Here is a 15446-nt window from a genome sequence, read left to right as displayed (position 1 = left end):
AAGGTTTAAAAAATCACAAGCAGGGTTATAACTGGTGTGTTTTATGTCATAGATAAAACGTGAAAATATTTAGAGGCTTTGTTAACCACAGACCTTATTTCAGGCGATTTAGCAAAAGCCCATTCAAAAAACCCATTGACCTCGGGGCGATGGAACCAAAAGTCCTAAAATGCTAACTCGCTTCCGGGTTTTGCCTACAAAAACATGTCATCCCTGAGGTACTCTATAAGTAATGATGATTTTATTATTAGTAGTAGTAGTAGTAGTAGTAGTAGGTATTTTACAGTAAATGAAAACTAAAAACCATTAATACATTATATTATTTATAAATTATATAAAAAAAATACTAATTATAATTTTATTCAATTTAATTTAACATCATTTTCATGTAATAATAATAATAATAATAATAATAGTACAGTAAAAGGAAAGTACATAAATTTATAAATTATGTAATTATTAATAATTAATTATTTTTAAGTCCCCCGAGGGTGAAAATCAAGTTTTTAATGTTGTTTATTTGTCTATGTGGTGTTTTTAAGACAAACCATGTGCAAATTCATAAGTCAACACCGTTGCTGAGTATTTTCTCCCTAAAACTGCAGTGAAAAAAGACAGTTTCAAAAACGCGGTATGAAATCGCTAGTGTTTCTTATACGTCACAAAATACATTTTATCCAATCACGTCAACGTGCCGGCAGACTTTAGTATATAATTATCATTAACATTTGAAGGCTGCATATGTCATCAAGGATGTCTTATTTAGGAAAAGTAACCGTAATAAAATTTACTGTTATTTCTTGTGAGGTGTAAAATACTGTAATTTATGTCTTACTTTGCAATCTAACGGTTATTTTTCTTAAATGAGACCTGCCTCGATGACGTATGCAGCCTTCAAACGCGACCTCCGGAGGACGCAGCCTTCGAAATGAGACGCAGCTTATGACCGCTCTGAAGCAGGATCGTCTCGAGAGAAGCCAGGTTATCCCGGGATATACCTCTTGATATGAAAAATCGGGTACATTTAGCAATATAGCGGGCGAATTATGTATATGATGTATATTACGATGTTATGATGGACTATACATTTCTCCACTGACGTTTTGAGTTGCTCAAAGCGTTTATAAGGATGCTGATTTTCAGAAGGCAGACTGTGATGGCGAACGGGAACATGGTTTGTGTAACATTAGCAACACATTATTAGCTGTTTGATAACTTAATCATATTAATTACCATTATGTGTCCGACGTTGTAAAGAGCAATACCATGGTACTGTGTTTACTACAGAGTGGATGTCTGAGCTGGTGTGAGTGAGTGAGCGAGTGGAGGCGGCTAATTTGCATATTCATGATTCCGCGTATACTAAATGCAGCAAGACTGTAGAGATACATTCAAGCTATTTTAAGGCATGAAGATATTTTTTCAGAGGAAATGTCATTTTGGTGATCTAATATGAGTTTTAAGGGATAAAATTATTGACTACAAGGGGACTTTAATATTTATTCATAATTATTAGCCTATTTATTAAAAGTAAATAATAATTGTAAATCTATGTTCATTTGAAATGTGTTGTAAATACTGAAAAAATATTTACATCAAAGTAGACTAAAGCTGCTTTACTGATTGACAGAAATATCTGCGTCAGTTCTATCACCTGAAGATGCGCAGTCGCAGTAAGAGGCATGCAGAACTCATGAAGGAGAAGATCAGAGTAATGCAACATTTCTTTGACCTGAAGGAAAGTGGTCTTCTGGATCAGAAAACGGTGAATGTGATGAAAGAGGCAAGATGTGGAGTACCTGATGTGGAGAACTTCAGCTTTTATCCTGGACGGAACAAATGGAAGAGCAACACCATCACTTACAGGTCCGGCACAGTTACCTCTTACTTGTTTTATGGATTTACAGTATTATCATCCAAATTTATGAGTATTTCTTCAAAAAAAAAAATGGATTACACATCAAGTTTGTCTTGGTTTTTTAATAGGTTCTAGTGTTATTGACTAAGAAAAGCCTCAGGATTTTGTTTGTTTGCTATTCCTCCCGTTAAATCTTTCAGATTGCAACATGTCTTTTGTAAAATGTGGCTTATACAAATCCTGCAGGATTGCGAGATATACCCCAGATCTCAGTCGAGAAGAGGTGGAGAACTCCTTGCGTTTGGCTCTAAAAATATGGAGTGATGCTGCTCCTCTGAAGTTTGTCCAAGTAAACCATGGCAAGGCAGATATTACCTTCTCTTTTCTCTCCAAAGGTACATTTTAAGCTAATCTAATGTATTTTCTTCACTCTTACATTTGGAAAACATCTGAAAACCTGCAATTTCGTTCATATATAGCTCATGGAGACTTCTTCCCTTTCGATGGGCCTGGAGGGGTGCTAGCTCACGCTTTTGAGCCTGGAGAGGGCACTGGAGGTGATGTTCACTTTGACGATGATGAAACATGGACAGCGGGACACGGCAGATCAGGTACAGCACAGTAAACATTGAATCATTCACATAATGCAACTGTTCAATTGGCTAAGGGTTGCAAAAAGAGTTGCAATAGCAATGCAGCACCATGGGTGATGGGGCATTAAGAATGAAGGTACAAATTTCAAAATAATAATAATAATAATAATAATTGTAATATAAATAAATAAATATTATTAATATTTATTTATAATAATAAATTTGTATTATTAATAATAATAGTAATAATTGTAAATTTGTATTATTATTGTTATAAATAAATAAAAAATACAGGCTGATTTTTATTTAATTTAATAATGGTAATAATAATTAAGTATTAAGTATTATAATTATTAGTTATTTATTATTATTATTATTTATTATAAATAAATAAAAATACAGACTGAATTTTAAGTAAATCATTATTGTTACTATAATTAATATTTAGTTATAATAATAAATTTGTGTTATTAATACAAATAATAATAATAATGGTAAATTTGTATTATTATTGTTATAAATAAATAAAAAATACAGGCTGATATTTATTTATTTTAATAATGGTAATAATAATTAAGTATTATTATTATTAGTTTTATTATTATTATTAATTTATTATAAATAAATAAAAATACAGACTGAATTTTAAGTAAATCATAATAATAATTATTATTATTATTTTATATATATTAATAACAATACATTAATAATATTAATACTAATAAATATATTTAATTTTTATTAATATCATTATTAAATTAAATATCTTTATTAGTATTAGTATTATTAATGTATTGTTATTAATAAATAAAAAATACAGACTGAATTTTATTTAACTAAATAATAATAATAATAACACTTAATTATCATTAATTGTGTTGATGTGGATGGCACTCCAGGATACAATCTGTTCACGGTGGCAGCACATGAGCTCGGTCACTCTTTGGGTCTGTCTCACTCAAGGGATTCCACCGCTCTTATGTATCCAAAGTACAAGTTTATCAACGCTGCAACGTACACACTGCCAAGAGACGACACACTGGGGATTCAGGCTCTGTATGGTGAGTCACTTTACCAAGGAAACATTTTTTGTTATACTGAATGAAATGATGGTCATTTGTTTCCTTTTTTTAAAGGGAAGAAAACAAAACAACAGAAGACACTTGAAATGAAGTGTGATCCAAACTTTTCTCTTGATGCAGTGACAATACTCGGAAAAGAAATTATTTTTTTTAAAAACAGGTGAAGCATTTAATCATTCCTCTATTACCAAATTAAAATTTTAAATGATAAATATAGAAAATAATGGACGTTTTTGAGATGCCCATTACAAAGTATAAGGTCTTGTACATGTCTCTAGTTACATGTGGATGAGAACCAACTGGAAGACATACTGGAACAGACTAAGAGAAGGTCCTCAGAGTGTTTTTCTACCAAGCATCACCTCACCTGTAGATGCAGCTTATGACATTCCTTCAAAACGAGTGCTTTATGTGTTCACAGGTAAAAATAAATAATAGCATGCTGTCAAATCAACTGTGAATATTAGAAAGTCCTATGTTCATAATAAAAAATCTGTTTAAATGTCCAGTGTATTATCTTGTCCTTTTCCCGTGACTCACAGCGCTAGTCAAAGCACTTATCAGTTGTGTCTTCTTCCGTGTTCACAACAATTCAGTCTTTTCAATGTAAAAGTCTTCGCTACTGACTGACACACTCATAAAGACAGTCTTTGCCGCCATCTAATGGCGTAATAATGTAACTTCTGTTGCTGTTCACGGTCAGGGACTATTTTTTCCGGCGGAAGGAAGGCTTTTAGTGATTTTACTTCATAGTTGCATTGATACATATATTTTTTGGTTTTAATATTTGTATTGTGTGGTAACCATTTTATAAAAGCAATAATGTACTCGAGGCTAGTGCTGTATCGTGAATAAGTCACGGCTGAAGGGGTTGCAAACAACGCTAACAACGCCCTTCAGCCGTGACTTATTCACGATACAGCACAGCCTTTAGTTGTGTTGTTGATCGATTCAATCATTGCTATCATCCATGTACCATTCAAAATTTTAGGCTCAAGTCTAGGCTTTTTAAGGAAATTAATACTTTTATTCAACAAGGATGGATTAAATTTGGATTAAATTACTCAAAAGTGAAAGTAAATACATTTGTAATGTCACAAAAGAAAAGACTTCTTTCAAAATCATTAAAAAAAAATCATACTGACTCCAATCTTTTGAACTGTATTTTATTAGGTCCTAAATATTGGGTGGTTCAGAAACTGGAGTCAAAGAGCTATTATGGCTCCATCTATGAGTTTGGATTTCCAGAATCAGTAAAACAAATAGATGCTGCTGTTCATGTCAGTGAACATGGAAAGACCTACTTTTTCACAGGATACTACTATTTCAGGTAGATTTTTTTCAAATGTCATGATCTAATAATCATGTTGTTTAGGAGGAGAAAACAGATCAATTCAACCATAAGAAAAAAGGTTTATCAGATATTTCTCATTTTAGACATTTACAGAAAACTAAAATTCCCTATTTTTTTCTAGTTATGATGAGAAAAGAAGTGTGATGGATCCTGGATTTCCAAGGAAAATTCAAACGGATTGGCCTAGCATTGTTGGGAAAGTGGATGCAGCTTTTGAACTCAGTGGTAATGGTCTGTTTTATATAGTATCAGTTTTCTCTGTAAAACATTTTCCCTTGGAATTATATGCATGTTTTTCTCAACAGGCCGTATTCACCTCTTCTGCAGATCCAAGTCATTTATTTTCAGCCATCAGAAAAAACGTTTGCTGCACATTATGAACACTAATGCTTGGCTTGGCTGCTAAGAGTTGAAAAACGAGAAGAAAAACAATTGATCACAAGTACAGGAAGGAAATGTTTGACTGACTATTGTGCCTCACATCAAATGTTAAATGAGTTTACTTGTACAATATCAAGAGTTATTATATCTCATGGTCAGAATTGTCAGTGAATGAATACATTTTCTCGAATTATAGATATTCAATATCTTTGAAAAAAATTGACTATATTTCTTTTAAATTAAATGCACATACATGCATAGTGCTTTTAAAATAACTTTGGACATAAACTGCAGTTTAATGAACAACATTATGTGAGAATATAAGCAAAACCATATTCATTTTTGTTTGACTTTTAGTTCATCAGTTTCTAAGGTATTATGTTGCCTGCTATTTCATTTTTGATTTACATTTCAATTTTACAAAATACATCAAGTTTACACAGTTCTTGCCTGAAAGTCATGAGAAAATAGGCAAAAAGGACTGGAGTAACTGAACTAAAAGCACCAAGACATGGTGTCTCTGATATAAACTGATATGGCTTGTTGACCTAAATAGTTCGGATTAGCTATCAAAATAACATGGGCTCAGACCGTATATGAGCATAGAGAATGTTAAACAGCTGGGAAAATGATTTATTGCAGCCTGCAGCTCTAACAGGATCTTGCTTGCCCTGACTTCATTCTCAGTGACCGCATTTTACCTCACAAGCCACAATACATGTAACATAAATGTATTCTCTTGGCTTACCAAAATATGTTGTGTAACATTTTAATCATTTATGCTCACCAATGATGTACTCATGACCAAAAATATGATAAAAGCAGTAATATTGTGAAATTACAACTTAACCAGTTTCCTAATTTTTTAAAAAAAAATAATAATTTAAATATATTTTAAAATGTAATTTATTCCTCTGATGCAAAGCTGTATTTCCAGCATCATTACTCCAGTCTTCAGTGTCACATGATCCTTCAGAAATCATTCTAATATGCTGATTTCCTGCTCAAGAAACATTTATTACCAATGGTGTGTATATATATATATATATATGTGTCAACTGACTATTGTGCATCACATGTTAAATAAGTTTAGTTGTGCAATATCAAGAGTTATATATATCAATAATAGACATGAGATTGAATAAAATAGTGATTTATTAAAATACATCATAAAATAATAAACCATCTAAAGAACAGAAAACAGCATTTAACTTCCCTCTCAATACTGTAAAGGAAGAATACCACCTAGAGGCTGTACAGAGGAAATTATGTTCACAGAAACGTAGTCACATGGTACAGCTGATGGAAAAGGTCCAGTTAAAAAAAAAAAAAAAAAAAAAACCCCGAAATGAACAAAATAGCTGTTGCAATGAAACAACTGATCTGACACTCTTTCACATACATAGTCAATAATTACAGTTTAGTCTTAAATTACTTCCTTTTTTGTTTTGAAGAGTGATGAAATAGTCTGGGCCTGCATATGAACATCTTTAAAGTATGCATATGATTACTAGGCTAATATGGTGTATATGTACAATATCTCACATTCTGGATGTAAAACAGAAAGCAGCTATTTAGAATCGGTAACTCTGCTGAATACATCCATTTTATCGCTCTCAGTAGCACACATGGCTTGTTATGTCCCTGAAATGCTGGCGAGCAGCACGGCTCGTCCTCAGCATCGTTACTCATCATAGTGCAGGGATGACAGGAATTTGTCCACATCCAAGTCATCGGGAAAGGAGTCCAGCAGCTTCTTCTGTTTCTGAAAAAGAAAAAAACAAAGAATTTGAATTCAGCAGCCGAACATCATTAACATAACAGATGATGCATGCTGAGGTACAGAAATGAGTCAGACTTCTCCGATTGGCTGGGCTACAGTGAGCTGACGCACTGTCTACTGCCTATTATTGTCTACACAGAATAGATACTAACTCAGTGCTATGAAAGAACTGGTCTAAGATGCTTTTTGCAATTTCAGCCACTTGCGCACACAAGCCCATTTATATATATATATATACATATACATATATATATATATATATATATATACACACACACACACACACACACACACACAGTCAAACCAAGATTTATTCAGACACCTTGAACATTTCATTCATTAATACAGTTTATTCACTATAGTTTAAAAAAAAGGTAATAAAATATGACAAGATCTTAGAGTTAAACTGTCAGGAAAAAAATATCTTAATTATGGCAGATAACACTTAAGCAAAACATGGTCAGGTCAAAGTGTCTGAATAATTTTTGGTTCCAAATTTTTATCATTTTTACTGGTAGTCCACTATGAATAATATTTGGGTATAATATGTCACAGTTTACTTTATTTTGCTATAATATATATATATATATATACACATACATATATACACGAAATCAAATATACTAATTAATCATTGTTTAAATATAAATATTAAGTTTCATGATGGTGCACTGAAGCATTTTTTGTTTATATTAGTTCAAAGTTAACGTAAACTATTGTAATTACCTCAACAAATTATACATTGTGCAGAATACTGTAATAGAATATATTTTCTGTCTGAGTTTTTGATCCGAAGCCACATCAGATCACAAAAGTTTATTTAAAACACTCGACTTGCATTAAAAAGTAAGTTTGGAGCAATAACATTGTTTTAATCTCATAAATTGTCATGTATTGATGGTGTGCTAAGCTAACATGCTAGCTAGCCCTAAGATGCACCTGCCACCTAGCTGAGCAAATGTCATTTTTATGAATAATTTTGAATAGTAAAGCTCACTGAAATGTTTCTTTTTTTCAAGAAGGGCATTTACAGTTTCAAAGAAGGTGAAGTGAGAAGTTTGATCAAGGAAATGAGGGTTTAAAACTGTGAATAGAAAGTCGGCAGTAATTATAATGAAGACAAAAGAAAATAATTAGAGCCATAACCAGGCCGGAGAGGTGAGAATGTGTGAAGGAAAGAAAGACTGAAACTGAATGGGGCAGTTTGCACCACAAAACAATAGAGACAATACATTGAATGGATGCTTAGAAGATGACAATAAACATCAGTAAGCATTTTAGAGTCTTCTCAAAATAAAAATCACATGACATGGTCTTAAAAAACATTTCATAAAATTCAGAGTTTTAGACTTATCTTCAGATTTGAAATATAACATGGTCAGACATGTGGCTTGAGCTGCAGTGCATTTCTAGATTAAAACAATGCCAACTTAAATTTTATTTTCATAAAGATATTTCATAAAAATTCATTTCTAATAACTTTACAAAAATTTGAAGGTATTTATAACTTTTTTCATTATGACAATAATTAATTCTGACTTAACAATAAAAAAGTGTCTGCTTTCAAATGAGACAATACTTATGCTTTTAGTGCAAAGGGTTCATGAACTGTGTGTGTTTTAGTTTAGGTATGCCATATCTTGGGATTTTTTTTTCCAAAAGTGAAGGCTAACAAGTTAAATCTATTTTATCTATTTATATTTAATTTGTAATAAATATAACATAAGAAACATTCCCTATCAATATTTTTATAAAAGTAAAATAAAAGCACTTATAATACTTATACTAAAATATATAATAAACATGTAATTATTACACACATATATATATATATATAATAAAGTATTATATAGTAAAAATAAAATAATAATAATAATAATAATAATAATAATAATAAGTACATAAAAAAATACTTTTTCATCCAGGGTAGCGGACGCAGCCAACTAAGTCTCACATTATTTTTTGAAATTGCCTTAAAATGTAGGATATGTGATGTTGCTTCAGATTTGGCATAAATTAAGCATAATTTCCCTAATATTGCTGCATGGCTATGATATATATATATATATAAAAAAAAAAAACCTATCTATGCAGCTCAGTAGGTTGAGACACGGTCAATCTTGTCACCTTACAATATCAGCCAATACAATATCAACTCACCTTAGATTTCTTTTTACTGCTTGAGGAGCTGGAAAGCTGTAGCTCTTTCTTTGCAGGAGGGCTTTGTTCAAGTTGCTTCCGTTTCTTTGCTTTAGGGATGGCAGATTTTCCAGCACTGGCCTCCTCTTGACGCAAGCTGTCTTTCAGAGGACCTCCTGTCCTGGCGGCGCGTGACAGGATCATGAGAGTGTGGGCGGCCATGTTGATACTGTTCTCACTCCCCGCCTCGCTGGCGGGACTGCAGGAGGGGATATCGGGTGTGGCGGGAGGGGGGAGATGCCTCGGCGTGCTTTCACCCTCCCTCCTAAGTCTTTGCCGGGACGGGGTTCTCAATCCATCTGTCTGCTCCTCCTGTGCACGTCCTGGTCCAGGTGTTCTTTGGAGAGGGAGATCTGGACCTCTCGCTGCCTGTCTCTTCGGCGGAGTGGCCGCAGGAGCCTGGCCCTGTATGTCCTGCAGCATCTCAGCAGCTTGTTTAGTTAGGGGGCTCGTCTTGCATAAAGTTTTATTAGAAGTGCTCGATACAGGTGCCGCCGATTTGACTGTAGAAGATACAAGATCCTCAGTGGGGCGTGCAGATGTCTGATGATGGCAGCTCTCCAGCTCATTTTCTTTATTTGCAGTGATGCCTGGAGAGTCCTGTAAGGTTGTTTTCTCTGACGATCTCTCAGCTGGTTTTAAAAGCTTACTTTCACGAGACTCTTCCTGTGTGCTGTCCTTTGTGTTGCCTACTGGTTTCTGCTTTGGTTCCGGAGCAGATGATTTTGAACTCTGTGAAACCACTCCGCCATTCTCCTCCTGTGATGCTTGTGATTTTTTCAGTGATTCTGATCTAATGTGAGACTCTGGCTCAGTCGCAGCTTTGTTGGAAGACTTATTTACAATGATTAGATTTAGTCCCTTTTCAGTTACTCTACTTTTTGGGGCTTTTTGTTGATGAAATATGGTGATTTTTTCAGAGTTCTTTATACCTGCATTGGGATGTACTTCTGGCAATCTAATCGTTTCTATTCTTCTTTTACAGTTGTCAGAAGTTAAAGGCTGTTTCGGTTCAGTGGGTGGGATTTCTTTCTGAATTTGCTGAGTTGGGGAGGATGTAACAGCAGAGGACGCGAGTGTGCTTGTCTGTAAGGAATTCTGCCCAGCTGCTGAGTTTTCGGGTGTGACGTCAAAGCAAAGTATCCGACGATGGCTGGGGCTTGTTCCACTCCCACACTTTTGTTGCTCAGACATCTGGGGTAGCACTTTTGAAACTTGACCGGACCCAGTTGTGCCAGTTTTGCCTGAAAATCAGTAATCATATCATGTCACTGAGTTACAGTGATGCATAATCACAAAAATGCACTACACAAACTGTAACCTTATTAATGAATGTTAGCTAGTGTTAATTTAAAATCATGGTAAAACCATGGTAGAAAAAAAAAAAAAAAAAAAAAAAAAAAATTATATATATATATATACACTAAAATATAGGAATCTAGTTATAAGAAATCTAGAAATGCAGTAATAAGTTAAATTTAAGTTAAAGTTAAAAATAATACTTTTAAAAATATATTTTATAGATGAATTTATATATATATATATATATGTGTTTAATTTAATTATATAAAGTAAATTAGAATTTATCAATGTTGAAAACAGTTGTGCTGCATAATTTTTTTATATAACAAAAATATGATTTACATAATTACAAAAAATTAAATATAAAAAAAAAATATCTTACCCATGTCAGTGTTTTGCTTGGGTGCCATTTTAGGTTGAGAAATAACTTTTGCAGGTTGCCTTACAGTGGCTGAACATGGCAAAGTTATCTGAATAAAAAAAAGGTTGTGATTATAAATAGAAATAAAACTATTATTCTGTTGGAAAACTGACAATGCTTGTATGCATCAAAGTTACTAACCTGATTGGGAAGAACTGTGAGTTTTCCAGTATTCTGTCCCATTACAGACACTGGAAGCATTACATTTTGTAACATGGGCGGAACTGGTGAGGATATAATGATTGTGGAGCCTAAAAAAATACAGTTGGAATTTCAAAGATGCAGCATTAATCCTGAAGGAGACTAAATAAAGTCTGCAAATGAGTGCCTCGACATAAACATAGAAGCAACCCAAATAAAGGTATAAAGCGTCTTATATAATCAAACTAACTCTTCACTTACCAGGCGAATATGTCTGAGAGACATTTGGTCCCACGGACACTACAGTCCTCTGGCGAGGTGGCGTCGCTACCACATGCTGCATTGAAGACAGAGTCCCTTGAGGCACATTACTTGAAAGCAGCATGACATTTGACCGCTGCTCTGCAGCGGCCGGATCGGTCACGACAAAATAGCCGCCTGAAGGCCCAAAGGTGGGGTTGGCTTGCAACAGCTGAATAAAACCGGTTTCTTGACCTGCGGGACGTGCCAGTGCAGCCTGTCCGTTATTTTGCACGCTCCTCGTAGGTGTTCCAAATGATCCAACACCCTCCGCCCCCTGCAAGCAGCTCACGGCCTGAGCCGTTTCCTCTTGTGTTATGACCGTAGGGGTTGCAGGCAAAGTCTTGGCAGGCGATTTGGCAGGGGAGGACAGGAAGATGGTGGGGATGTGGTCACTGGTGATGCTGGAAACAGCCTGGTTCAGTGCTGCATCAGCAGGGAGCTCATCCTGCTCATCACTGATGATGATTTTCAGAGAGACAATCTTACTGGGGTCAGGATCCTTGACCTGGGCATCAGAAACGCACGTGGAGGTAATCGGCGTAGTGGCGGAAGATGAAGAACCTGCTGTAGGGAGATCGTTCCTGACAGTGTTGGGCTGAGTTTGTGTGCAGGAAGGAGTTAAAGGCGTTTTATTTGAGGAAGGCAGAGAAGCTGTTTTGGGGGATGCGTCTATGTCAGGTTGAGGTGGGTAAAGTGAGGGCGCAGCGTCACTTTGAATGGATAAAGAGGTTCCCATATCCACATTCTGTCCGATTGTCATTCCTGTTACTCTCTCAGACTCATTGACTGATGTATTATCTGAGGTTTCAGTAGTGGGTGTGGTTTGTGGTGTCTTATTTGATACGAGAATTTGACTGCTTGCATTATCATTGAGTGTTTCGGTTGTGTGAGAGCTCTCCAGATGAACTGGCTGTTGATTCTGAACATTTACTCTCTCAGAGGTTTCATTTTCTGGTTCATCTATCTCCATGCCAACTCCTTCCTCTGCAAAAGAGGAGCTTGATACGGTTTGGTCAGGTGGACGTAAATCCGCTTTATCGTTTAACCTTGGAGAAGTTGTAGTGGCACCTCTAGATTGTTTATTGCCAGATAAAACTCTAGTCCTGACTAGACCTCTCTTGGAGTTTGTGGATCCTTGTGCAGTTTGTTTGGTTATAATACGTGGCTGCGGAGCTGTGGAAGAAGACTTTGCCACATTACGAGGGCCGGACGATTTCTTTTTGCTTTTTGACTCAGACGTATTCTGGAAGTTTTGTGCACTACTTTCTCCTCCTGATGTGGAATCCTCCTGTCCAGTACCTTGTATTAAAAAATAACAAGCAGAGAGGATGCAATAAATTGATCAACAATGACAGTAAAGACATATGTAATGGTTCAAAATTTCCATTTCAAATAAATGCTGTTCTTTTGAACTTTATATTAATCAAAGAATTTGAAAAAATTTATGTATGTATCATGGCTTCCATAAAAATATTAAGCAGCACAACACTTTTCCTCATTGATAATAATTAGACATTTTTTGAGCCCCAAATCAGCATATCAATGATTCAGAATGATTTCTGAAGGATCATGTGACACTGAGGACTGGAGTAATAGCTGCTGAAAATTCAGCTTTGCATCACAGAAATAAATTACATTTCAAAATATATTAAAATAGAAAAGTGTTATTTTAAATTGTAATAATATTTCACAATATTACTGTATTTTTAAAATGATCTATGCTGCTTTACAATGTAAATCTGACCCATCTTACCTGTTTCAGAGGCACTGTCTACGAGCCCGGGCTCATCACTCTCCTGTGCACTAGTACTGGTACTGAAACTCCCATCAGCCTGTTCACTGCCTTCAGCCGTTTTACTTTTCCCTTTAAAAAGAGATGAAAGGTTATCAGTGAGACCTAAAAAAAAAAAAAAATCAGTTTGGCTTGTATAACAGAACTTGTTTTTCTGCTTGATCAATCCCTCAAACCTACCATAGTCAAAGAGGTCAAAGAGAGCCTGAAATGCCGGGTCTGACTCCGTCTGTGCCAGTATGTCTTGGATGGCATCATCTGTCATATGAATTTCCCCCTAAAACAATTTTGCAGGTTAAGGTTTGATATATTGATATTACATTCTCACAAATAACAAAACAAGCGGGTAAAAGATGTACATTCACACACCTGGAGGCCCAGGATTTCATCGATCGACTGCTCTTGTTCCATAGTACTGCAGGCAGCTTTTGATGTCTGAGGACTATTATCACTGTTAAAGTGATATTACAACATGTGTTTAGTAAGATCTCAAAGTTATCCTTTATCATTTGAACTAGTTTCTTGCCCATTATTTAGCATTTACCTTGCCAAGATTTTGTTGATGTTTTCAGCAAGTTTCTCTTGTAAGGATCTATCATTGAGAATTTTTTCTCTGGCATTTTCTATAACTATTTGCTGTTAAAAAAGAAAACTCTGATCTTCAGTTATGCAGGAATATATATAAACGCATTTAAAACAAACAGAGAATTGATTCGGCCTGACTCACAGATAAGTTCTCCGTCACAGTCTCTTCACTCTGAGTTTCCATGATGAGAGTGCTGGACACTACCGTGGCCCTGCTGGTCCCGCTGGCACCCAACTGACCACCTCCTCTCCGCCTCGGAGAGTCACTGCAGCAGAAAACAGAATTATACTTTATAATAAATTATTGTTGTTACAGATCTGGAAAAGGTAGAAAGAGCTAAACTGTAACATACTGCTAGTGTCTTCATCACTTTCCCCTTACCATTTTCTGCGGGCCGGAGACAAAGGTCCTGGATTCAGTCTATTATCAGGGACCAGTATCTGCAAAGGTGACTCCCCTATAAAGGTGTAAGATAGCAAAATGGAAAGATGGTACTTACAAATCTCAGTGTGATTTAAACATGTTTTTCAAGACTCACCTGGCTGACTAAGGCAGAGAGTGGAGGGTCTGGCATGCTGGGACGTGTAAGACACTGGGGTGGAATGTCCCAGCAAGCCTTGAGGGGTGGACACAGTGCCGAGGACACATTGGCCTGCTGGAGTCACTGGGGGGTGCCCAGAGATGGGAGATTGTGATACCAATAAGGGTCTCTGCTGACGTCTCATGTTTTGAATGCTATTCAGAGTGCGCACTTAATGATAGAAAAAAAGGGTTATTATTGTTAACTCAAACTGAAACCACAAAAAAGATGACTTGAAATATAATAAACATTAACTGAAATAAAATAAGATATAAATAAACTAAACTTATTTCATTTCAGCTAGATGCCAAGAAACTTTTCATTTTCGCTTAGTTCAAGTGCTAAAAAATAAACTAAAACTTAATAAAAATCATTTAGATTAAAAAAAAACAACAACAAACAACAAAATTACTGAAACCTTAACTGTAATACTTTAATATCAATGATACTAAAAAAAAATGCTGATGTACATTACCTTTAAAATATTCTGTAAGACTTTTTAAGAAATTAATACTTTTATTCAGCAATGATACATTAAAATGATAAAGTGTCAGTAATGACATTTAAGTAAATGTTTAAATTCTCTTGAACTTTCTACTCAAAGAATCCAAAAAAAAAAGAAAATATTCAGCTTTATAAATATAAAAATGTTATATTAAATTGTATATTTCATTAAACTGTATATTTAAAATATTTCACAATATTACTGTTTATACTGTATCTTTGATCATGTTTACATAGGAGACTTCTTTTAAAAACATTAAAAAATATCTTAATGACTTCTGATATTGTGTGTTGAACTGTATTTAATAACTTCATGCCATATCTATGTGTTATATTTAAACTATATATGCATTGTGTTTGGCTAATTTCAATAACTCCAAGTTATCAAGAATACAATTTCTCTCAAACAAAAAGCTCACATCGCTGACTCCGCTGCACAGCAGGAGAATTTTGCAGAGACCTGTGGACAACACAGAAAGATTTTAATAAGCAGGCTTTATTCTAAACTGTGCTTAAGAAAATGAAAACACCCAGGCCCGGTTTCACAGACAGGGCTTAGGCTAAACC

The 15446-nt window shown here is 34.8% G+C and overlaps 2 protein-coding genes across 3 annotated transcripts in view; one reads left to right on the top strand and one right to left on the bottom strand.

Moving 5' to 3' along the window:
- Positions 1 to 1660: 1660 nt before the first annotated feature.
- Positions 1661 to 3864, top strand: mmp20a (matrix metallopeptidase 20a (enamelysin)). The gene is made up of 5 exons (XM_051862540.1): positions 1661 to 1866; positions 2105 to 2253; positions 2338 to 2469; positions 3351 to 3512; positions 3588 to 3864. Exons 1-5 carry the CDS (start codon positions 1661 to 1663, stop codon positions 3695 to 3697), a joined length of 759 nt encoding a protein of 252 aa, XP_051718500.1. The 3' UTR covers positions 3698 to 3864.
- A 2541-nt stretch (positions 3865 to 6405) lies between these two features.
- Positions 6406 to 15446, bottom strand: part of npat (nuclear protein, ataxia-telangiectasia locus) — a 10271-nt gene continuing 1230 nt past the window's right edge. The window contains exons 5-17 of one of the 2 annotated variants that reach the window (XM_051863137.1): positions 15299 to 15339; positions 14334 to 14546; positions 14177 to 14252; positions 13937 to 14060; positions 13754 to 13845; positions 13579 to 13660; positions 13390 to 13486; positions 13171 to 13281; positions 11376 to 12716; positions 11115 to 11224; positions 10935 to 11022; positions 9212 to 10494; positions 6406 to 7033 (exon numbers count right to left, since the gene is read on the bottom strand). In XM_051863137.1, the coding sequence (XP_051719097.1) occupies positions 6953 to 7033; positions 9212 to 10494; positions 10935 to 11022; positions 11115 to 11224; positions 11376 to 12716; positions 13171 to 13281; positions 13390 to 13486; positions 13579 to 13660; positions 13754 to 13845; positions 13937 to 14060; positions 14177 to 14252; positions 14334 to 14546; positions 15299 to 15339 (3739 nt within the window). In that variant the 3' untranslated portion in view covers positions 6406 to 6952. Of the gene's footprint in view, positions 7034 to 9211; positions 10495 to 10934; positions 11023 to 11114; positions 11225 to 11375; positions 12717 to 13170; positions 13282 to 13389; positions 13487 to 13578; positions 13661 to 13753; positions 13846 to 13936; positions 14061 to 14172; positions 14253 to 14333; positions 14547 to 15298; positions 15340 to 15446 lie in introns of those variants that run through there. The other variant, XM_051863138.1, reaches the window with a different exon arrangement.

This window comes from Ctenopharyngodon idella, chromosome 15 (genome assembly GCF_019924925.1).
Source record: "Ctenopharyngodon idella isolate HZGC_01 chromosome 15, HZGC01, whole genome shotgun sequence".
In the NCBI taxonomy this organism is placed as follows: domain Eukaryota; kingdom Metazoa; phylum Chordata; class Actinopteri; order Cypriniformes; family Xenocyprididae; genus Ctenopharyngodon; species Ctenopharyngodon idella.
The sequence above is the reverse complement of the archived record's forward strand: the minus strand, read 5'-3'. Positions and strand labels throughout refer to the sequence as shown.